The sequence below is a fragment of the Ostrinia nubilalis genome, chromosome 10 (assembly GCF_963855985.1).
Source record: "Ostrinia nubilalis chromosome 10, ilOstNubi1.1, whole genome shotgun sequence".
In the NCBI taxonomy this organism is placed as follows: domain Eukaryota; kingdom Metazoa; phylum Arthropoda; class Insecta; order Lepidoptera; family Crambidae; genus Ostrinia; species Ostrinia nubilalis.
In genome coordinates this window covers 4,295,772-4,320,437 of record NC_087097.1, presented here as the reverse complement: position 1 = coordinate 4,320,437, position 24,666 = coordinate 4,295,772, and the positions used below count along the sequence as shown (strand labels likewise).

Sequence of the window (24,666 nt, the reverse complement as noted above, 5' to 3'; positions counted from 1 at the left end):
TCAGTTTTTGCGGTATTAGAACATCCCTTATAGACCCATGACATGCTAAAACATGCGTGTTGTGTTTTGAGGGGGGATAAAATTATAAAAAGCCATTGAAGACTTCTTAGTGACCTTAAAGGCTGGTTATTAAAGTCGTTATAACAATCTAAAGATGGTACAATATTCTATTACTTACCTACGGTTTCTTAATTTTTAGAGCCCTACAAATTTTGTTTTTAATTAATTTCTCCATACAATTTTCGGCCTCATCTTAGACCCGTATTAGAAACGTTGTTCAAAAGCAAAACTCAAACTTAAACTACAGCATATTTTACTAAGCTTACATTCAAGTTATTTACTAAGCTTGAGACCAATCACACGCATCAAATCCTTTATTCTTGAGAGTCGTTTCAAATTATGAGCCAAGGCCCGATTTCTGAATTGTCATTTTTGGATTGAGCTTTATTCAATGATGAATTTAAATATGAAAGTTCATACTTGACTAGATGATGAGCACGAGCACCAAAAATTTCAATTCAGAAACCGGGTCATAAAGATGGGCCGTTATGATTTGGTCAACTAATTGATGCGGACTCTCATATCGATGTTATATTATGTTTTGTGATACGCCTTTTTGCTGTTGCTCGATGTTTGGTGGCCATTGTAAAACAAAATAAGTTATAATTTATTTTTACGTACCTGTTGTGTTCTTAAAAAGTCGCTAGTGGCTCGCAAAATCAAAAGTAAATAAAAGAATACAAAGATGAAAAGAAATATTTACTCGTACCTATACTATGACTTTTAAAAGCAGCAAGCCAATTATGTTTCATTTTTACCGTACAATAATTGAAAGTAAGGTTTCCATACCCGCTTAAAATGATTGCCCAACGTTCATTGTTTGTTAATGCCTCAAAAAATTAAGCAATTAATTAGTGAAACCGTAGAGCCTTAAGCCTTGCTTTAACGAGGTCCAATAAAAAATTAGCCTCAAACAAAGCAAGGGCCAAAATTCCAGACATTCCGTAAATCCTTCGGCAAAAAGATCTATCTAGAACAAACGCATTTAAATTTCTGACGAAATATTTGGAATAAAACCCGATGGACTGACACTGTTCCCACGAGAACATCTTGGGACGGACGACGGCATATTCAGCTTAACAGTGGTGTCTTACTCCTTTATAATACGGGCTATTATGCTACAAATATGTTAAGTTTTATGTGCTTTTGCCTAGCTAAATTAGTGAAATTGATTGATAACATAATCGTTTTATTGTTTAACAAATAGACTTAATGTCAGCAATCAATGTTTTTGGCAAAACTATTAGCAGAATACGTAAAACAACATAATAAGTAAAACACTCTTTCAAAACACATGTAAAGAAATTCTTACTGTCTAGGCAAAATGAAACTTATTGATAGGCGTACCATCAGAGTATGCACGTCGTATATGCGGGTTTTGAGGTGCCGTTCCGGCATTGGGAACGCAGCTCATCGTGGTTGCCCTTTTGGATGCTCTGCCTGCCTGCTCTGGGATGCTCGGACGATTGCAGTGGCTGCGAGGAACTGCCATGACATCGAGATTTTTTGTTTTTTTTTCCCTGATGAGTGCCCTGCAAATAGGCAAATAGGTAAATTATTTGTTACCACTGTGCGTGCGGGATTGTTAACTCTCAACTAACAAGCCACTCACCATTAGTTCACGGCTTCTGGGTGATGGAGTTCATCCATCCGTCTGTCAATCCATTTATTTTTTAACACAGTAGACATTAAAAAACACATATTTAATTAGTACATTGTTAAAGTGAAAGTGTTCTGTCGCTACGTGGCTGATTTACGTGGCAAACGTGAACGTCAGGTGACTTTTTCTTGTCACTTTTTTATTATTTTTTCTTCATTCACGGCCCGTCACCTGACTCTTTGGCCGCGTTCTTCGACCGCAGCCAAGCGGCGTTTTGTTTTGTTTTGATTTATTTTCATGATTATTATTATTTATTACATTTGTCTAATTAAAATTATTATTGTCCTGTCTGTGTCGTTAATTTGGTATTTTATTTTTTAATGTGAATTTTAATTTATTTTGACATGTTTATTTGAAATCAATTGTATTGTTTTTTGTTTTTTTTTTTTGTTAATTTTGTTAATTTTATTCTTATTGTAATTTTTATTTTATTGTGAATTTTAATTTTTATATATTTTTGGACATGTTTATTTAAAATTTTAGTTATTGTATTGTTCTTTTTTTTTTTTAAATTTTATTGTAATTGTTATTTTTAATTTTATTTCAATGTGAATTTTAATTAATTTGAATTTATCTTATTATATTTTTTTTTGCCCCTGCGTACAAGGCACCCACTGAAAACCAGTGTCTTGGCACTTGGCAGTAAAATGTCAACTGTCAAGATAATACTGAGTGGGTGACCTCTTTGGCAACATTTTTTTTTTCTCCGCCTCGTTGTTTTTTGTTTTGTGCTTTTTAGTTGTCAAATAAATAATTTTTCTTTCTTTCTTTCTTTCTTTCTTTCAGAATAACAAATTGACCCAATAAAACTCTTGACAACCAGGAAATTGTACAGCGATATGTGGAACATGAAAATAATCAGTAAAACAAGTTGGAACAAGTATTTGTTATCGGTTATTCTGTTTGACGCACGCAAATTCATGTACATATCTTTGAACCATAGTATTTGTAATTGTAGAAGTAGTTTCTTAATATTGCACAAGAATTAAGTAGGTACCTACAATTGTATAATTTTGTAATTAGGTAACTTATTGTCACGTTGACCTGAAAATAAGAACGACGATATAGAACTCTATAACATAAATAAAACTTAAATTAATAAACATTATTTAAGCTGTTATATTCTGTGATGTGTTCGTGTTAATATTCTGAACTCACTGAAAATTCATTTCTTCCCAATATTTAACACTCTACCGACTCATTAGCGAAAATGAATGAATGATTTCCGCGGTGCAAGTAAACATGTCCCTCGTGAATATTGAACGCTGGACCCTTGATAAGGCTTAATAACACTCCCAACTAGGGTTTCCAGGTGTCCGGCTTTTTAAGGACTTGTCCGGCCTGTCCGGCTTTTGTTATGCTTTTTATGTGGCTGCCGCGCCAGTCGAAAGTCGAGCCACAGAATAATAGGGAGCTATACGCGTAATAGGATGTTGCTTGGACACACTCATGAGCTATGATACTAATTGCACCAGTGACATGCCAAAGGTATATCCGGTTTTTAGGGTAAATAGCAGCTATATTTTTTAAACCACTGTGTAAAACGTGACATTGGCAGAACAGTGTGCCCTCATTGGCGAAAAATGCAAGTTCATCGCCATTAAGGATTTTAGGGTTTAATGTCCGACCAAATTAAGCACCGAGTCCGGCTTTTGTTTTTGGACCTGGCCACCCTACTCCCAACAGGCCGAAACTGCATATTCAACGTCCAAGTAAACATCCCGGGGTATTAATTTGATGCAAATTTTCGTAAATGCGTGGGAACACGCTCCGTGAGCAGTGTGCGCGAAACAGCGTGTTTGTATTCGCAAGCGCTGCTACAATATTATCTGACTGCAGAAAACTGCGGGATAATATCGATTTATGTCGACTCTAGTTGTCTCCTTCAAACATACCAGTGTCAGGTTGATGAAAGAGATGTGTAGAGAAGAGTAGGTACCTATATCACAATCATGCGCTGCGACAATATTGTTTGACTTAGTAGAAAACACTCCACGATATATCGACTCTACTTGTATTCATCTACACACAAACCAGAGGCCCGTATTATGTGAAAGAGAGTTATAGAGACGACTGTATCGAAATCGTTTCACAGAATAAGCAAGCCCCCAATAAATGTTAATACTTACTAATGTATTCAATAACGAATATCATCATAATGCATTCGAATTTATTAGATAGGCACATGTTTCGATAAAAATCGTGAAATGGCAAGAACTGACAATTGATATTAATTTTAATAGATTAGACCTAATTAATTACATTAGAATTGACGTTTTTTCAGCGATAATTTCACTATATCGACAGCAAATTGATTGATTTTTTTTATTTTATCTATAATGATGAATATAAAGATACACCGGCGCTAATCCATTGTTAGGCGCTATACCAATTAACTTTATTAATCCGAGCTGTATACTTTTTCAAGAATAAACCTATTACCGCTGTTGATTCTATAAACTGAAGAAATATAGGAACCATAAATTCTCGCTGTCTATAGCTTGACTGATTTACGATGGCGTCGGTCTATGGGCTCGCGAGTTAGCAACATTGTAACTCGCGACAGCGAGCATGCTCACTGACTAGCTCTCTTTTAGACAGGTGTACACAGTTGATTTTTGCAGACAATTTGACAGTGAGGTACTTTTTAATGCAGCTTACGCAGTTCAAATTTTTCTGTACCTACCGAATAATTTTAATTAACGCATACTGGTAACTTAATAATTTTAATTAACGCATCGTAAAGGTAGCATGGAAGCGCTGGACACAGGCCGCTACCAATCGATCAACGTGGAAAGCATTGGGGGAGGCCCATGTTCAGCAGTGACGTCCTATGGCTGAAATGATGATGATGATGATGAACCCATACTGATATGCCATGACCATGATATTTTCACTTATCATCCGCTTAGCGCTGATAAGTCGTTCTTAGCTCTCAATTCCTTCTATTTCTCTCTTCTATTTCTTCTTCTATTTATTAATTTTGGTGCACGTTCAATAAATGACAGTTTAATTCTTCTAAGACCAACTTGGTAGATCCTGATTAAACAAGTATAGTGTAGGAATAATGTTTAATGGAACTTAAACTTAGCGAGCCTTTGGTTAAGTTTAAATAAGAATAATCTTAACTTAAAGGCAGTAAAATAACATCAATTAAATATGACTAACATCTTGATATAAGTTAATAATGTCAAGCTGTTCAACCCGGAACATAGCGCCAATTACAAACGCCGGCACAAACTAAGCAATGCTTCTTCTGTAGTAGTAATACGTACCAAATTGCACCAAAAGGTCTGATGGTTGACTGTACATACATATAAAAACTTATCAACAGTTAAACAAACGGACAGACCTACGTGTAGAGGCACTTACTGTTGGCATTTGATCATTAATTTGCGAGACCTATTAATCCGGTACCATGTCATAACTTAGAATGAGTTGAAGAGCCTTAAAGTACAAGCTTTAGAGGTAGAATTAGGTTAAATAAATAAAATAAAAATACCTAAGTGAAAACAACTGCAATGCTTAAAACCATATCGGTCACTGGTGAGCTTGGAGCGATAGAAAATAGTGTCAATTTTTTTCGTACTTACTTACGTAAAAATGTTTAGATATTTATGTAGAGACGTTTAACGTAGTTTAATAACGTAATATAAATGCTTTTGCTCACCCCACATTCATTTTTCTCTCGATGGGAATCGAACCCGGTACTTTAAGCACCCGGCCAGGTGGTTGTGAAACGTAGAGTCAAAAACTCTTTCTCTTTAACCGATTTCTTTCCTCACAAGTTTACATACAAATCTCTGTTTCTTTTTTAATGACAATGCCTTCCATTGTCAATACTTCTAATGACTTAGACCATACATTTAAAAAAGGGACACAGCCGCTTTAAATACGCGAAACAAATTATACTTTTTTGCTCTGTACAAAGTGGCGTGCGTTCGAATCGAGGCCAACCGCAAGTTTTTACTAATAATATCTACCATTGAGCCTGTGGACGTGTTGAAATTAATTCTACATCAATAAAAACAGCTTTAAATTCAGTCTCATTTGCAGCTAGATAACTAAGGTCTACGGTATTTACTAACGTTAAATCTAGACCGCGATTGAACTGTGCAAAAAGTATAAAACTTTCAGTGTAATAAAACTTAAGGAATTCATTTTTATAGTTCGGTATTTAAAATTCAGTCAAAATAATTGTTGTTTACGCACTCATAATTATTAGTTTTGTAATATTTACATAAAATAAAAAATACTCATTAAGCGATATGAATAAAGATGAAACCAGTTCACGGTTTTCTAATTAAAAACAGTAATTGCATTTCGATTTAAGCAAACTTAAGTTTTTTTGTTGTTAATTCCATTGAAGTAATATTACTACGTATAGAACAGACATCGCGAACAAAATATGTACAGTGCGGGGTGCGGGGCGGGAATTTGACGGACAGCTGTCAGTCAAATCCATGACAATCAAGTTTCATAATTTGTGGCGATAAAGTCTGCACCAGAAAATGTCGTACTTCATTGATAGGATTGCACGAATAGTGACGTTCCTGCGGTCGCCTCATCATAGACATTGTGAATCGATTGTGAAAATAAACAAATCGGCTAAATTGTGTTAAATTTTCATGGTGCTCAATAGCAAAAAGGTTCAGCTACTTACATTATTTTCTTTTATTATATTGTGCGTTTCCTGTAATGTAATCTAAGCTCCCCTCCCTTAGACTAAAATTAGCCCTCCTAGACAAGTGACAAAACGTAGCAGTTGAAACATTCGAAATCACTTCGCTCTGCCGTTTTTTGTTGTTAGTTACTTCACTCTGTGATGCGATTTTAAAATTACAACTGGCGATTCCGAATTCACAACTGAGGGGACTGAGGCTAATCGTGTTACTTGTGCTACAAGTGCGTATGGGCTTCATACTGATGCTTAAGCCATTAATTATTTTTCTTCCCGATTAAAATCTAATGTAATCGATAATCGCCTAGAGAATCGTTAACTGGTATTTTCTAATTCGATAAAAAAATTACCCATCTCTAGTTTAAAACTGTCATCCAACAGCGCACGAAATATTATGAGTTATAGATAATGATACCATTACAGAGGCGACACTTCGTTTACGATTAGTTTCTGCCTATTGAATTGGATACTGTAAGGAAACATCGTCATCATCATTTTAGCTACTGGACGTCCACTGCTGAACAAAGGCCTCCTCTAATGATTTCCACATCGCCCAGTTGATAGTGGCCTGCACCCAGCGTCTTCCTGCTATCTTCAGTCAGTCCATCTTGAGATTTTAGAAAAATTCCCACTCGTCACGGTAGGAACAAAGCTAGGGATGACCCACGCCTTCACTCCAGAACCAATAAAATAACTGAAAGTCAGAAACTTTCAGTTATTTTATTGTCTCTATTGTTAACTGTCTCAGTGGTTGAGTACACGTATAATAGCTGTGAGGTAGAAGTTACGGGACTATTCCCACCTCTCCTTTTCACCGCTGCATCTCCTGTGTAGCTAGCACCTAGACTAGTTGATTTAAAGCCAAGGTATATCAGTTTTTAGGTAATGACTTAGTGCATCTAAAAATGTAAAACTTTCTAGTTTTTTGTAACATTGAAAAATCTAAAAAGAAGCATCATTTTTTTTACGTTCAAGTGTTTCTAAGAAATTTAAATGGAAGCTTTTGATGACAACGTATTGCTTACTTTTTCAGCTGTCGAACGAATCACTTTTATACTCATAGGTCCTGTACATCGGTAGATTTGGTAAATAAATGAATCCATCCGGACTCAGAAACTAAAAAAAAAAAAACTGTAATTTTTTAATACTGGATTTGTCGATTAAATTGATCATATTACTGCGCCCTAACGGGTCGGACACTGGTGACCAGACACACTGTACAATTATTATAATTTTAGCCTATCTCGTGAGCTAGGTGTCAATAATTAGGGTGATTTACTAACTAACCAGTCGCATACGAACAACAGCAGTGAGATTCAAACAAGTTTGATCCATGATGCCGCACGACTATTGTGTGAGCCCACCCGTAACCCAAGCTTATTTAGCTTAACACAAGGGGCTAGACGGGACTATTAGTAATTTGTGCAATACAAAGTGCTTATAATCTTTTAAAAAATCTTTTTATTGCTGTATTTAACCTTCCTTTCGTATACTAATTTATGCGTCAGTGTCAAGTCTGCGATTTTTATTCTTTGAAATTTTCGTAAAATGGCTGCCGCCGCGGTGACGCCTTGTAATTAACAAATTAAAATTAAATTAGTGTTTTAAAGTGCATAAATGTACAACTTAATGGTAAAAAGTCATTCCTTGATTTTTACTTAATATGTATCTGGAGTTATTTGAACAGTATTTTCGTCTATAGGATGGCATATTTCAAAAAACAACACTGCACTCAAGCGTGTTGTCACAGCAACCGCTGAGCACATACTAATTGAATTTCGGTCCATGGACCTATTTGCGTGCCAGAAACAGTCTAGTTGACATGTCTTCTCTAGTACGTAGTACATTATAACTCAATGGTTAATTCAGTATTTTTTGCTTGAAATTTTTTATTAGGCAATAAACAATTCAGTCTTTGTTTTCACTTCTTACGCTGAGTTGCACCACCTAACTTAACGATAACCGGTGCTTTTTGTATGGATTTTGACAGATTTTTGACATCTGTTAAAGTTTTAAAGTAAGATGGTGCAACCCAGCCTTAATTTTCATTACGACAATAAACATTCGAGATACAAATTAACATTTTAAATAAAAAACAAAAGAAATGCTACCTTATTTCTTGTTTTCTCGATTTTTTCACATACTTACTCAAACTGGCCGGTTTTACGGCAGAATTTTGTAACCACCCAAAGAACTTTTTCTGTTTCTGCGTTCTCATTTCAAATTCGTCTTTTGTTTTTTTAAAAAGAAGTGTATTTTCCACATTCTAATTTCAAATTTTCTTTTTCTTTTTCAGAGAAAAAGAGGCATTGTCCCACTGCCAGAACTCGCCAGTGTCAGGCGGGACGCCGCCGCCGCCGGACCATTCTCTGCTGCTGTGCTGCTTCAGGGATATGTGCAACCATGAGGACAGCCCGCTGTCCACCGCTAGGTTCAACGCCTCTGGCATTGATTCTGGTAAGAATTTTTTGATAATGTCTAACTATCTATCTTAACGCTTAAACTTTTTTCTGGCACAAGCTCTTACATAAAATATATTTTCTTACGTTTATTAGCCCTTCAAGCCCTGTGAATCGAGACACTAAAATAGAAATAAGCTGTCACACGGTCTTACGCGTCTGCTTGGGATTTGATAGTTTATGGTTATGGGTTATTTTAACTATTTTAGGTGCGAGGTCATAATACAGATTTTTACTCACAAAAAGAAATAATCGCAAGAAAATAAGGAGAGGGAGTTTAGGTAGAGGCACCCTTCATAATAAAAAAGTGTTGTTTATTTTCATAAGACAGAAGAATAACAGCTCAACTAAAGACTAGTATCAATAATTGCCACAATTGTTTATGTTAACTAAGACGGTAACTCATACATAATCATCAATAAATCGCATCATATAAACAAACAAACTAATCACGTTAATTAAATGCTAACTACAATCAAAGCGTCCATTTCTACGTAACTGGTTGATAACATAATTAACATTATGTACTAGATTTATAATGGTCCTTAGCTTTCCTGCTACGAAACAAATATCGTAGTAGGTAAATACGTCAAAACGTTTTTATTCATTCATTTATTATCATAAAATTTTAGTAAGTTTACCACAATAGCCCAATGTTGGGACTGGCCGATTCAATTGTCAGTAGTTCATCCCCATTCACCACTGGACTAAAATCCACTCTTAACACAAAAGTATGTTTATCGTAGCTAGAGGGGTTAACGTCCACCCACAAGGTGGATCGACGATATCATAAAAATAGCAGGAACTAACCGGGCAACATGGAAAGCATTGGGGGAGGCCTATTTTCATCAGTGGACGTCCTATGGCTGAGATGATGATGATGATGATGTTAAAAGGAATATTAACCATCATAATCATCAGATCATTATGTCTCTACTACAGGAGCACGACCCTCTCTAATTTACCAGAGGCAAGTGGAGAATTTTCCTACAGTCCCCACGCTAGCCAAAATATTAATACCTACCTATTTTTTGCGGTACAAATGCCTATGCGCTTTTTATTTACAAACAAAAACAAAATATAAACTCAAACGATCACGTCTTACAGATTGTTTCGTATCGTATCCCGTTTTCCTGGTTCTCGACAGGTTAATATCCTTAAATCACTTCCTTAACCCTACAACGGGCTTTATAGAGCTTTAGGCTAAATTCTGCAATGGGTTGAGTCTACGCCAGAATATTACCAAACATATTATTATCCAAGAATGGATGCCAGCTCCAGAATCTAGATTACCTCATCAAAATATATGAATAACAATTTCCAAGATTACCTCACGCATATAAAGGGTGTATTTGTAATTTGTGACAAACCTTGAGAAGTTTTAGTCCTCTTTGAATTATCTCAATAATCATTTAAAATAATGCGTAAGATTTACCGTGACATATATTGTCATGAGTCATGAAAAAGATAGGTAGTATAAGTTGACATTAATAAAGGCGATTTTAATTCAATACCTTTTACTACATAACGCTGTCAACTATCAAGAATTCACCATTGCAGCTAATAGCTTCATGAAAAACTGATGTTGTGTAAAGTGCATAATATTAAACTAAAATTGATAGCTTATTTTACGAAACGTTACAGATAAATTACATTTACTACCAAGATCCCTTTACAGTAAGTCTAAAGCTTCCTACAACACCCTGTATGAGAACCTTACACAACTTTTATCGATATCGAACTGTTATTGATGGAATTCTATTGAATCGCAGTTTCCACGGACAAAGATGTTGTACCACATACCGTATCTAATGTAAACATACTTTAGCATGCTGACTCACCTACTTACACCGCTGCTGTGCGCTTTGAAATTTACAATATCTACATAATTCTGATGGAAATGATAAAGGAATATCAATTTCGTTGTTTATGTACCTACATTTCTCGATTTTCTCAAATATTTTTACTCTGACTTCCATAGCATCTTCGTAACTTACATCAATTTTTTTGGAAGGTCTATTGACTTTTTATCATTTTATTGATTTGAGATGTTTTATGACAGAACTATAATATTTTTTATTTCAGTAGAGTTCACCTAGTATATTTTTATCTCAATAACTTTTCATTTGGAAATAACAACCTCTTTATCTTCTGAAAGTTTTAACGAGCTTTTTTCAGAAACCGTAAGAGCTTTTTGAACAATTATTGTCTTTTTATAGTTAAAAATGTGACTTAATTATTGCTTAATGCTAACTTAACCCGCCGGCCAAATACGCTAACTACAAGTATAAATTATTCGATCCTCGACCAGTCGCTTGAGGGTTAAATAGAAAACCATACAATAAATTAAATTGGCGACAATATCTCTGAGCCTTAATGAGCAAACTGAGCAACGCTTAAGATCCTTCGCGAGTTAATCGAGCTAAGACCCTTTATTTAAGCAAAAAGCATGCTTGTCCGTTTCTTCGTTGACGCTGCGGTTTTATTAATTAGTGATTTTACTTTTTATATTACTTGGAGTTGTAATTCTATGGAGTTCTATCCAATTTTAGACGCAAGTGCTGATTTAGAAATGTTGATAGAGATAATAATGGATATGGACAGATTTTAAGTAAGAAAATTAAGTAGGTACCTACTGGTGTAATATTATAAGTCATACGGGGGAGAAATGTCCTTGTTATCTGTGTTTATCATTACATAGTCAAAGTAGGTAGCTTATCGTTTTGTTGACTACTTATTCATTGCACAATTTATTACTATGATTGCAACTGAACAATATTCAACATTCGCACAAGTCTCAATTCCTTGCTTTATAAGAACCGATTATTAAACGTGGCCATTAGAATTCAATTACAGCGAATTAGTTATACTCGAAATCTATTGCAAGTGTACCAGGAAACCAGAAAATAGCAGATGCATTTTCTTAATAACTCCGAAGAGTATCCGCCGGCGCTGCACTCGCGATGCGCAATTGTTTTAACGTTATTCCATCTTGCTCCTTTGTTGAAATTAACAAGGCCCTCGAAATAATAAATTTCAACCTTACTAGCGAAAGTTTAAGATATATTTTACCGAGCCCTGAATACTCCCTCTTAATCAACCAGTATAAATAGCGGGGAACCTGTTCATAGCTGTTCGTCTTGAGTTGTAGTGGTGTCGAAACGTATGCAATATCGTTATCGATTGCACAGATCTGCTGGGATATCGATAATACTATCTGTAATTTAATTTCGTTATAAATACCTAGCCAAATAAGGATATCTTGAGGCTGAATCTAATTTTAATAACATTAGCTATCTGCGTTTTAGATTATTATCGATATTTCTAGTATGACCGGATACAGGAGCATGTATTATGGAAAGGCGTCATGAAAAACGACTGAGACAGACTTGTTTACATGGCCTTCGTTATCGTTGTATAAAATCTAACTCTATTTCGATAAAAAATATTAAAAATTTCAAAATTTAATAACGCAAAAGCTTTTCTTTGCTTTTATTAGTACTTTCGTACATGTGCTTATTTTACTGACATTATTTTGTCTCCAACAAGATTTGAATCCTCAATTTGATGCCGTTATAGCCCTGTGTAAGCAAACCGAATAAGACCAAGCAACTTGCGTACAAAGCAAATGTTATACAAAATAAGTACTATCAACATTTTTCAATAATAATTATTAATTTGTATTGAATAATCGATACTCGATATTTCACTATCGATTCGAGGGCCACCCCTACAAGAAGTTATTTATGCATTTGTTTAGCGAGACCTTATTATGAGAGGTTTAAAGATTAAATGGAAATGCTGGGAGTGTTTTCTTGCAACAAATGCGTCTTTGTATGAACATTCTTCTTGCGAGTAGTGATGTTGTGCCTTTTTGTATGTAATTAATTTTTCACGGCCGAGACCGTTATTGAAATTCCGATGGAGGCTTTGAAATATTTGTTTTAAAGCTTCTTTTAAAGCTCATTTAATCTTTTAATACGACATTTTGCAGTTTCACTAAATCATGAAGACGATTATGTATTTTCGTGATGATTCTTTATCAGTACACCTTGATTATCATCAGTTCATCATTTTGAAAGTTAACCCTTTCAGTAGCAAGAAAGCCATGTAAGCAGAGTAGCGGGTACAAGCTAAAGTTTGTACATGAAGCTCGATATCAATTGTCAGAATCAGAAAGAATGCTATTATCAGTGCAATTTGAGCATAAAAGTTATCGTAAAGGTGACTATACACTGATTTTGAATACATAATTAATATGTTTTGGTAACCAAGAACGGAGACTAGAATTTTAATTTTTACAGAAAATTAAAAGTATAATTGAAGACTATTGGATGCTTTCCCATAATCTAGACCCCAAGATGCGGCCAACATGACCTGAACAGGAATCGAACTCGAGAGTCTTTTGCGCGCTTCATTACACAATGTAACCCGAGATAAACAATTATTTAATAAAATAATAGCTCTACCAGAAATCGAACCCAAGACTTCTATCGCTCACTCGCACGACTGCGCCGGCGCACCGTAAAATGCACACCCACCTTAACCTCACGAAACTCAATCGCCTATCGCTGCAACATGCATAGCATATAACATGTGTATGTAACTAACAGCAATTAGCTACTGTTTCATGCGTTCCCGGTACCGTCGCCCGCGCATCCCTTCCTCGAACGCAATCATTCGCTGATAAGTTCGCCCGGCGTCACGGTGTACCGAATCCAGTGGGAGTGTGCTGTGGTATGGCATTCCTGGTTGCCATGACTGAGGCGTCAAGATATGGGAAGACCCCCCAAGTAGATTTTAAGCTGCGTCTGTAGCTTCGATCGCACAAATTTCGATCATAAAAAGTCTTTATCGTGCTTCACGCGATCAAATGTATTGATTTTTTTACCACCAATCATTTCTCAATAATGGACTTATTGAGAATTATGATTGGTCAACCATACATTTAATTCCCTTTTTCACTGCAGTTAGGATTTTTTGCAAGAAAATTATGCCCATCATCATCAGAAATAGAATCATTAGTTTTTAACAATAAGAACTTGGATTAGATAGATAACAACTAGATACTGCTCGACATACTCGTAATAAATGCAGGACTCGAAGGCGAACTGTAAAAATAGTTGCGATCACAATAAATCGATCCGGGGCGCTGTGATACTAGGACCTCGTTGAACTAGAATATCCGCTCAACAACATAAAAACTCTCATTTTTCTATTACTGAAAACAAACTTAAATTCTCTCTCTCTTCTTCCAGATGGTAACGCCGTAGCCAGCGAGCGAGGAGCCAGCTACAACGGTGAAGTGTGGTTCAAGGCGGCCACCATAGCAGTGCCGGTGTGTGGCGCGCTCATACTGTTCCTGCTGGTGGCAGTCGCTGTGAGGCTGCTGAAGGCAGACGCGCTACTGCACGCTGATAGGAAACTAAGGTTAGACCTATGCCTGTCTTTTTTAGTAACCTGGTAGCCATTTAGTAAGGTGTGGTTCAAAGAGGCCATCATAGCAGTGCCGGTGTGCGGCGCGCTCATACTGTTCCTGCTGGTGGCAGTCGCTGTGAGGCTGCTGAAGGCAGACGCGCTGCTCCACGCTGACAGGAAGCTAAGGTTAGACCTACAACTGTCTTCTATAGTAAACTGGTAGCCAGCGATAGATCCTGGGTACACAGGAGTTGCAGCGGTGGGAACGAGAGGTGGGAATAGTCCCATCGTTGCCAGCGAGGTCCGACTCAAAGTGGTAACTGAACCTGTGATGTTGTGAGGAATGCTTCTGCTGAAGATTTCCTTGCTTATAGCCAAGATTATGTCTTTTGTAGCATATTCACTGCAAACACAACAGAAAATCTGCTCTGTGATTTGTAACTCTGCAATCGGACAAAGATTGCTTGATATTTCAGCTGCTTGTGTATTTTTTTTTTCAATTCAATTATTATTTTCCTTAGAGACAACTCTGTTTCTTTAATATCATAAGTACCTATTACTCCCACTATTAATTGTTAAAGACCATTTGACTCAACCTTTCTCTTTTCTATTTCCAGAGGTGGCTACATGTCGCCACTAGCACAGCACAATTCCGAAGACGTAAAGAAGATCTGGGTGGGCGCGCCGTCTGCCCCACTCCTGGTGACCCCTGGTGGCTGCCTGGTGGCGGTCGAACGGGCCCAGCTGGTGGATGGACCCAGCCAGCAGTTCTGTGATATCCAGCGGTAGACCTGGTGCTCCGTGCCAAAATGGTGGGTGTACCTTAGGGTTTGTGGTTAGGGCGGGACGCCACGAGTTGAGATGGAAAGATGTGGTAGCTGATGTTTTGATATGTCTTTTAATAGTGCAGGACCATGTATGGGTGTCCTAAGTTAACAGACTGAAATACGATGCTAGATTATTAAGTGTCGTGAATGAACTTTACAATAGTAAACTTTTTATAGTAGACCTAACAGTCTCCGCATTGCTAGTCTAGATTAAGGTTAACATCTACTATAAAACTTGAAGCCTTGAAGAATCAATTTTGTACGTAACCACTTATTTATGTTAGTGAGGTTTTAAGAACATGATGTTGCCATGGTAATAAAATATAAAGTGACTGTTGTCAATGTTAAATAAGGTCGGATTTTGCTTAGCAAATTCATTGTAATTTGTAATATACAACATATCAATAAACTATATTACTTAGGCATGCTTTTATTACAAGCCATTGTACATAAACATTGAATGTAAAATCTGTTATATGTTTTACTGAGTCAATTTTGAAATCTATATACGAATTTGTAACTTGTCTCGACGAGAAGTGGTTGTCTCGATAGTTTGGTACACTATCCCTAAGTTTTGGACAGGGCACAGGGCATATGAATTTCTTTTAATTTGCGGGCTGCAACGTGAATTAGTACCTCAGACGGACGCTTCACGAAAGAGTTCTGACTGCAATATTGGAAGCATTTACTTCAATATTAGCAACATTGACTGCAATATTGGCAACATTGATTGCAATATTGGCAACATTGGCTTCAATATTGGCAACATTGATTGCAATATTGGCAACATTGGCTTCAATATTGGCAACATTGACTGCATTATTGGCAACATTGACTGCAATATTGGCAGCAAGTGCACCATATCGGTCGGGTAGACAGCCAACCTAAAGTTTGGTATTGCAATTTCTTAAAAAATGTTTTACTACATTGTGTTAAGAACTCTTTTGTGAAACGATCCAACGAAATGATCTGGAGCAGTGTGACTGAGCGACTGATTAGATTGTTATTATAAATGTGGTCACACTGATATAATAGGAAAGGGTAGTTCTTGAAAATATAGTCTTTCTAAGAAGTGAGGTAATCGTTTTTCTTCTAACAGTTTTAGCAAAGGTATTCCTAAATGACCCAGTGATGCTTGTATTACTAGGTTTGGATATTTATAGTCATCAGTATTTTTTAAAATTCTACTAACATTTTACTAATCATTTTAGAAAACATTATTTGCCAGTGAGTCTGGATGCTGGTGTAGTAAAGGGCTCAGTCGCGTCAAATGTCTTGGTTAGTGTCAAAGTGTTGGTTGGTTGGCTTGGTTGGTCACTAAGCTATGACTGTGGTAACCTGTCAACACGTGTAGTAGCCCGAAACTTGCAAATAATAGATAGATTTTTAGAACACATCAATGACTGAGGACCCCACGTCGATCTAAAATCATAGTAAACGAATAACTAACACATAAATCAATATGTGCGAGGTGTAGGTCCATTTGTGAATCTTCTTGTATTGATCTCAAATTTTATACATTTTTAACATACCTACTTTCACGCAGCAGCCCGCGGTATACCAAATTACCACATTGTATATTTAATTTTTATTATATTTATAAGCGCTTTGTGTTCCTCTATTATAAATCTTTGTAAATGTACCCCAATTTCGTTAATTTTATTGTAATTAAGTTTAGTTAAAACGAAGTGTAACGCATTAGTAAGTTACCAATTGAAATAGCCAATCACAAAACATATTTTAATTACTTTTAAAAGCATAATAATAGAGACACTACAAAAATGGTATAACTATTTCAATAGATCTTTTAGTTACATTTTTTGTATAAATATAAAGCTTTCGTAATGATTTCTACACAATTTAATGTACTCGTAAACCTACTTTAATCACAATATCGTTATTTTATATTCCAATGTTAGTCAAGTATCCCATTAAACATTTTATATCGCTTATAGGTACTATCTTTATTTTAATGAAATATATAATTTTCATGTTATATTACAGTAAAGTGTATAAATAGTTATACCAAATTAATTATTAGTTTTGTATACTGGCACCACTGTCACTCGTGCATGCATTTCCTATAATCTTATTCCTTGTGTAAATTACTATTTTATGTCGTTTGTAAATATAGTTTAAGTTAAAAGTTGTTATCTGTTTATAATAATACTGTAGGGAGACGGCAGACGATTTCTGAAAGTGGAATCCAATGGGAGATATACCTAGTCCTTTTTATCTGATTTTTTAGCATATGTAAATGAACTTTACGAAAAACTCTCACTTGGATTTTACTTGTGGTCAGCAGTGAAAATTATGGAAAATGAATTAAATTATTGCGTAGTATTTTTATTGAATTGTTACCTATAGTTTTGTATATAATATTAGGGTATATTGGCCTGTATGCTATCATGTTTTAGAATAGTTTTAAGGTACGGTTCCGGCCAGTGATACCAGTAAGCCGAAATAGCGACATAACAGTCACTGTGGTAACAATATAAGTCCTTTTTTACATAGTGTCGTTGTGTAGCTGTATAGTGGCTCGGAAACAGTATCTCTAGCATGAACTGCTTTTGTCTTCGAATCGTTTGCGTATTCGACAAAGTTCGATACTCAAACTTTGAATTAAATGATAATGTGACAATTTTGATGCTCAAAATAAGTTTCGTGCAACCATTTCTCATACCAAGTTCACTTTACGACACGTTCACAAGGGCGCTGTTGTAGTTTTCGTACTAAATGTTTTGATGGCGATTCGAATACGCAAACGATTCGAACTCGAAAGTTTTTCGTGCTAGCCGTACAGACCTTATACGACCATTAGCCAGAAATTGTCTCAAATAAAGCTTCCATTAAGGTGCCTTACCTTGACGAATAGAATTTAATAAACATAGGTGCAAATGAATGAAATACTCCATATTGTAATGATACTTATATCTGCGATCCTATGTAAATATAATGTGAATAAAAGAAATTATTTTATAAATGGACTTCGTTGTTTTCTTTGAAACAAAACCCTGGTTAAAATGACACCAAGATTCTAAATCTATCTTTATTATAATATAAGAAAATAACAATCTGATAATATGACAAAGTTAAACGTAGGTACTTACAATTATTACGAGTGTCTAATATAAACTATACATTTCACTTATCAAAATCCCTTCAGCCAAATTAATTAGAAATAGAATAATTTAATGTTGAGTTGATTAAATTTCTGGCTCGGGTTCAGGTTTTTCGGGGACTTTCTCCTTTTTCTCGCCAGAAGCATCCAATCGCTCAATGGCTTCGAACACCCACTTGTAGTTCATAGCACCGAATCCCTGAAAATAAGTTTAAAATAAAATGTTTGATAACCTGCAATCCCTACATTAATAAGCAACTCAATCAAGTATGAGACGGACACTTTCAGTGATAGCTACGGTTTTCTAATACAAAATGAGAGGTAGACGAAGTAGTTCTATTATGATGAGTTTCTTTTGTACCTACTAAAAATGAGTTAAAAGTAGGTAATTTCTGCTTTTTATCCTTTTTTGTCGTCGAATTCGAAAACAAATCATAGTGCGACCTACATTGCTTAAGACTAGATGGTGCTAAATGATAATATCTGTCAAATAAGAGTTCCTGGTCAGGACTACGGAACCCTAAAAAAGCGCAATGATGCATTTTCTGATACGGTAGGATGAAACTCACTCTATGGTTTCTCCTCTGTATAACCTCGACAAAAACCGTGGGCCTGGCCTGCACGTGCTTGGTGAAGGCTTGCAGCATGTACCCTCGCTCGTCGAAGTCGATCAGAATGTGGTTTTCCTTTAGTTCGTCGATCGTCTCGTGGACCTGCGAAGTAATTTCAAGATTTTTTAACATCCGAAAATATTTTTTAAAAGAAAGGTGCACTAACATTGACACCAAATTACAAAATGTTTCTCTCGATAAGTAAAAATTCTGGCTCAAAATAGGAATGCACAGACTATGAAGGAATTTTTTTTAGCATTTTTTAATTCAATTTATTGAGATATTGAGATCTGAGGATTATTAATAATATACTGTGCAGTGTGCGCCTTTACAAACGAATAGAGCAATGTTACGTATACGTTACCACGTCCATACGTCGCATTGGATTAGAAATGTCTTATTTATTACCTATGTAATACCATTTCAGGCTTATACAGTTGTTTTACTGACATCATAATACTACGTGCAATTATTTTTTACCTTGAGAGAACTCTCGCTTAGTTTCTCCTTGATCACATCGTAGTATGTCGGAGGAAAAACAAGAATGTCCGCGCCACGAGCTTTCAGATCTCGCATCTGTAATCAAATTAATAACATTAAGTTGGACAAGAAACATCAAAGTCCCTAAAAAAGCTTTAAAAAGAGCTTTCATACGTCCCAGTAATTACTTGAACTCTACTACTGTTTCGGGACAGTAAATGGGCTAGTGCCGAGAAAAATCAGCGCAAGAAACTTAGTTGCACCATCCAAATCCACCGATTTGTATAATGCAACTAAGTTTACATAGGTAGCTAACATAAAATAGTTAATAACATACACTCAACATCAAATAAACCGCACCTTCCGCGACGCGAACTTTAAAGATTTTCTTCTGACACAATCATGGTACCCCAACAATATTGGTGTTATTTGAAAGCCCAATAAATATCCTTAAAGAAAAATACATTTCATTTCTAAATAAATCAAAATCAAAATTATCTTTATTTGTTTAGACTAATTAAATTAGTTCTTGCAAATCGTCAAATGCTCTTAAGGAGCCTATACATGTCTCATTCTTTTTTTGCCCTACCAGCGCTTCGAGACAAACATTTGGCAAGTGCTGAGAAGAAGCGCCGCAACAAACTCAGCAACAAATGATTAACATATACCATAAATGTGACTTGAAAATAGACCTCACATTGGGCTCATCTCTGGGATCAATTAGACCAATTTTTATGGTTATAAAACCAAATAAAGATCTCACATGTCCTCTTTAACAGATGGATAGCGATTAATCCCAACTTAACAGTTTTATAGTCATAAAAAATGGCTATAGCGTAACTACCTATTTTTTGAAGAAGTGACTCTGGATCCTTGTAAAGACACATTTTTGGGGTAAAAACCTTTCCTTTAATGAAATGAAGTTTAGAACCAGGCTTTCAAATGGTACCAATGTTGGTGGGAAGTGGGGATGCATACGTTTGATAAGTGCTTGTCGCGGGAGGTGCGATTTATTTGATGCCGAGTGTAGCTTTTATGTATAGCAACTATGTATTAGATAAGCCTATCTAAAACATATTTGGAAGCTATGTTTTACCGTAGCAACGATGTCGTCGGTGTACAAAGCAATGTGTTCGACGCCTGAAGTACCAAGCGCCTTCACGAATTCCGTCGCTTTACTCGTCGGTCGCAGACCTTTTGCTGCTTCGTTCATTGATAGCTGTAAAAAAAAACAACAACTAACGAAATCAGCTACTGAAAACTTTCATACCGCGATGTAAATATATGCGCTACTTAGAACAGCGCCATCTATATTGAAAACCGCTGAAACAACAGATAATAAACTGAAATATTGATTGGTAGAGCAGCGAAGTTACAAACGCTACTACCATTACTGAAGTAGAATTTAAGTTATGTTAGTAAAAAAAAGTAACTACACATTAAATTACAATTACAAGTAAATAAATTATACTTACAAGTACAGTTTCTTCTTGATTGATGACGGAGGTAGATTTTATGCACGAATATGGCGTAATATCGTGCTTATAATCCACGCACCAGAACCTAAGAGAACAATAAGTTTAAAATATTTATTTTTATACTTTAAAAACAGACTAATTTGTGTTTTATTCATTTGCAAATTAAGTTTATATTCACCTGTGCATGTTGAGGTTCTTCTCATACCATGACGTAGAGTCTTCCAAGGTTCCATCTGCCATGTTTCCTTCCACGTGGTCGATATACAAAAGTTGCGTGTCAGGTCTGAAAGTAAGTTTCTTTAGGAATCAGTTGAACTAAGGCGACAAAAGCCCAGTAGGTGTCGGAATGGCCGACTCGAGATCCAAAGAAGGCTGGATTATTTTTTCTATGATTGTGGTGAACCCACTCGAGCACTCGTAACACAAGCATTACCATGAGGGGTCAACGGGACTATTCTCAATACTCAATAATTTATTGCGTCCATAACTCCATAATAATTCCATAACTCTTTCTCAATAATTCGAACAAAATTAGTTACATTTACTTGTCGACTTACAATAATGTGTTGATTGGATCATCATCTTGAACAGGCGTGTATCCCGGCAAGAAAACTCCTTTGTACTGAGACCGGTCAATGAGGGTGTGGGTATTGTCACCGTACTGGAACAAAAAAGAACAAAAGTATGTAGATGGTTACAAAAGTCAGCCCTTCTTCAAGACTTTCTACAGTGGCCAGTACTGCGCTGCCCGTATGTGCTTCAACAGGTCGTCTATCGTATACAGGGTGTTAGGTAAATGGGTATATGGGTATATGGTATATAATGGGTATCATATACCCATTTACCTAACATCCTGTATACTCGAGAACGGCTATCAATTCTACTAACACATAAGGTTGGCAATTCTGCGGGCGGTGACTTAAAACCAAAATGGTTTTCCTACAGATATCCTCAGTTCTGATTCAATCACGTAGGGAAACTCAGAGCACTTTATTTACTACTTTATCCAATGAGTTCCGTAAGCACTTACAGTTCTCAACACAGCATATCTAACAGTCCCATCCTCATCACTCTCCGTAGTGACGTCACGCCTGACATCAGCGCCTCTTGCGCGCGCGCACGCTACCAAGTCATCCAGCGCTTGCACCTCCAAAGCTACGTCCTTCACGAAGTCGCCGTGCGCTGACAGATCTATACTTACATTGCCCTCATCGCTCTCCATAGTGACGTCACGGAACAGGTCCAGAGCCCACGCGTGGGCAGGTCTCCAGCTCGTTGACTTTATCTAGGGTTAAGAATCTAGATTGTGGCTGGGATATTTTAAGTACTACCTACTTATAGTTGGCAGAGATGCTGTACTTACGGTCCTCAACACCGCATATCTGACAGTGCCTTCCTCGTCGCTCTCCACAGTGACGTCACGCCTGACGTCAGCGCCCCTTGCGCGCGCGCACGCTACCAAGTCATCCAGCGCTTGCACCTCCAACGCGACGTCCTTCACGAAGTCGCCGTGCGCCAACAAATCCATACTTACAGTGCCCCCCTCATCGCTCTCCATAGTGACGTCACGGAACATGTCCAGAGCCCACGCGTGGGCAGGTCTCCAGCTCGTTGACTTTATCTAGGGTTAAGAATCTAGATTCTAGCTGGGATATTTTAAGTACTACCTACTTATAGTTGGCAGAGATGCTGTACTTACGGTCCTCAACACCGCGTATCTGACAGTGCCCTCCTCGTCGCTCTCCGTAGTGACGTCACGCCTGACGTCAGCGCCTCTTGCGCGCGCGCACGCTACCAAGTCATCCAGCGCTTGCACCTCCAAAGCTACGTCCTTCACGAAGTCGCCGTGCGCTGACAGATCCTTGTTGATATCTCCCCCAGGAGATGTGGGTGACTCGAATACTATGGTTATCTGCGAAAAATAACATCATTTTGAGTTTATTAAATTAGTAGGATGTGGAGCTATTTTATGCCCCAAGATTAATGTACAGTGCCCACAGTTCCAGCTATATATTTCCGATCACTTCGTCTCATTCTTTCATTTTGATGAGAGCGAAAGAAAATACGGAAATGAGGATGCAAAGTAGTTTTCTCAATGTTCATTTCTTTTCAATGATTTTCCCCCTTAATGCAGTATTATAATTGACATACCTAGGATGAGAATAATGAAAACTGTTAAGAAAATGTTAATAATTTATGCAGAACTTCTTACCTTATTCTGTCTCACAACATAAGAAACCACAGGCTTGGCCTCTGAAGGATCTTTGGTAGCTATCAGCTTAAAACCAAAACGCGTAACAAAATAACTGGCAGCCTGGAAAAAAAAACATTACATCAATGTAATTCGTACTTTTTCCTTTCAGAAAAATTAATACAAAATTGAAGAAAAATACAACACACTGGCTGCACATAAAAGTTCAAAGAAAAAAGAAAATAAACAACAACGTAATTAAACAAATGAAAACGTATTTTTACATAAAATTATTAAGGCTGAGTTGCACCACCTTATTTTAACCATAACAATAACACTAACCGGTACTTTTTGTATGGAGTTTGACAGATTTTTGACGTTTGTCAAAGTTTTAAAAGTAAGATGCTGCAACTCAGCCTAAGAGGTTGTTAAAAAGTATTTTCTTAATTATTAGTAGAATATTTAAATTTGATCGACTTACCGTTTTCGCATTAGCCACCCAGAATATCAGATGGTCAAAATTAAGGACTTTACCATCAGATGCCTGTGGCGATTTATTTGATTTGCCTTTTGTCATTTTTTATCTGTAAATAAGATAATTTAAAGTCTCTACTTTAAAGTAGTAAATCGGATCATTTCAAGTATTTATATGACTTATATTGCGATGGAAACCCATTTATATTTGCTGTTTGTCTCTACAAAGTTAAATTAGTTATTACTTTTGTTGATTACCTACTTAATAATTAGGCATGTAAATTGATCTCCATCGATCGAAGTTACGCCATTGATTTTATCGTACGTGACAGAAATATTAAATGTGAACTACTGTAATTTACAGAATTATCCTTTGCTTGTTAGCTATTGCCTTCAAAATTACTAGAGCAACTTAATTAAAAAGATATTATTAACATTGAGGAACGGGACTATTTCTGGAAGTGACTGTTAAAACTCCTGTAGCTAGAAAATATTGGTATTGAGTTTCATTTTAATGGCCAATGACAGCACATTAATTTAATCACTATGACATCTTATGCATTTCTAAAGTGCTACTTTGCAATAAAACTTCATAGTTTAATGTGCTACCGAAGTTCCTAAAGTACTCGTACTTAGCTAAAAACCCCCTACCTTATTTAGGATCCTTTTTACTATGTTCTTGCACCACTCACTAGTTTCAATTAAGTAATTAGCATTTTGTTAGTGTCGCCTCATTTATATAGAAGCAATATCTTTTCACCAAATCTAAGACTATAAATAAAAAATTAATGTCATTACCAAATCATAACCGAAAGCCGTTAAGCCGTTTTACTTTATTTACATATTCTAAGTATATGTTTACTTAAACGTTTGTCCGTACAATCTTTATTTTGTTTTATTTTATTTTTATAATTATTTTATTTATTTCAGGTAGGTACAACAACAGAATATCCGTTATTTACCTAACTATCTACCTAAACATTTTCCCCTTTTTTTCTACACTTTTTAACACATTTTTTTAATATGTTAATTCGTAACTTATTTACGATTTAGATGTACCATTGACGGTGTAAAATGTCTCAATTTCTAAGTTCTGAGGAAAATCGAATCTGAAAATTATTTTTCTATTAAAAAACTTATTTTAACAATAAAATATCTTAAATAGATTGCTTAATCCTTCAAGCTCCGCGAATCTAGACACAATAG

General features: G+C 36.1%; 2 protein-coding genes across 2 annotated transcripts in view; one reads left to right on the top strand and one right to left on the bottom strand.

Annotated features, from left to right (window-relative positions):
* Positions 1–18,092, top strand: part of LOC135075713 (BMP and activin membrane-bound inhibitor homolog) — an 89,683-nt gene extending 71,591 nt beyond the window's left edge. The window contains exons 3-5 of the mRNA XM_063970167.1: positions 8,698–8,858; positions 14,119–14,290; positions 14,896–18,092. Of these exons, the coding sequence (XP_063826237.1) occupies positions 8,698–8,858; positions 14,119–14,290; positions 14,896–15,067 (505 nt within the window). The 3' untranslated portion in view covers positions 15,068–18,092. The remainder of the gene's footprint in view (positions 1–8,697; positions 8,859–14,118; positions 14,291–14,895) is intronic.
* A 31-nt stretch (positions 18,093–18,123) lies between these two features.
* Positions 18,124–24,188, bottom strand: LOC135075711 (4-hydroxyphenylpyruvate dioxygenase-like). Its single transcript, XM_063970165.1, has 11 exons — positions 24,112–24,188; positions 23,468–23,570; positions 23,008–23,109; positions 22,495–22,707; positions 21,353–21,456; positions 20,974–21,078; positions 20,793–20,880; positions 20,414–20,536; positions 19,318–19,413; positions 18,796–18,939; positions 18,124–18,425 (listed from the first exon to the last, which is right to left on the bottom strand). The coding sequence occupies exons 2-11, from the start codon at positions 23,561–23,563 to the stop codon at positions 18,312–18,314; spliced, it is 1,185 nt and encodes a 394-aa protein (XP_063826235.1). The 5' UTR covers positions 23,564–23,570; positions 24,112–24,188; the 3' UTR covers positions 18,124–18,311.
* Between the last annotated feature and the right edge of the window lie 478 nt (positions 24,189–24,666).

Bases quoted from the DNA above. Each gene is read 5' to 3' on its own strand.
- LOC135075711 (XM_063970165.1), bottom strand. From the start codon at position 23,563: ATGACAAAAGGCAAATCAAATAAATCGCCACAGGCATCTGATGGTAAA. The intron at 23,110-23,467 runs GTAAGTCGATCA...TTTTTTTTCCAG, and splicing joins GGGTGGCTAATGCGAAAACG to GCTGCCAGTTATTTTGTTAC. The intron at 20,881-20,973 runs GTGAATATAAAC...TTGTTCTCTTAG, and splicing joins AAGAACCTCAACATGCACAG to GTTCTGGTGCGTGGATTATA.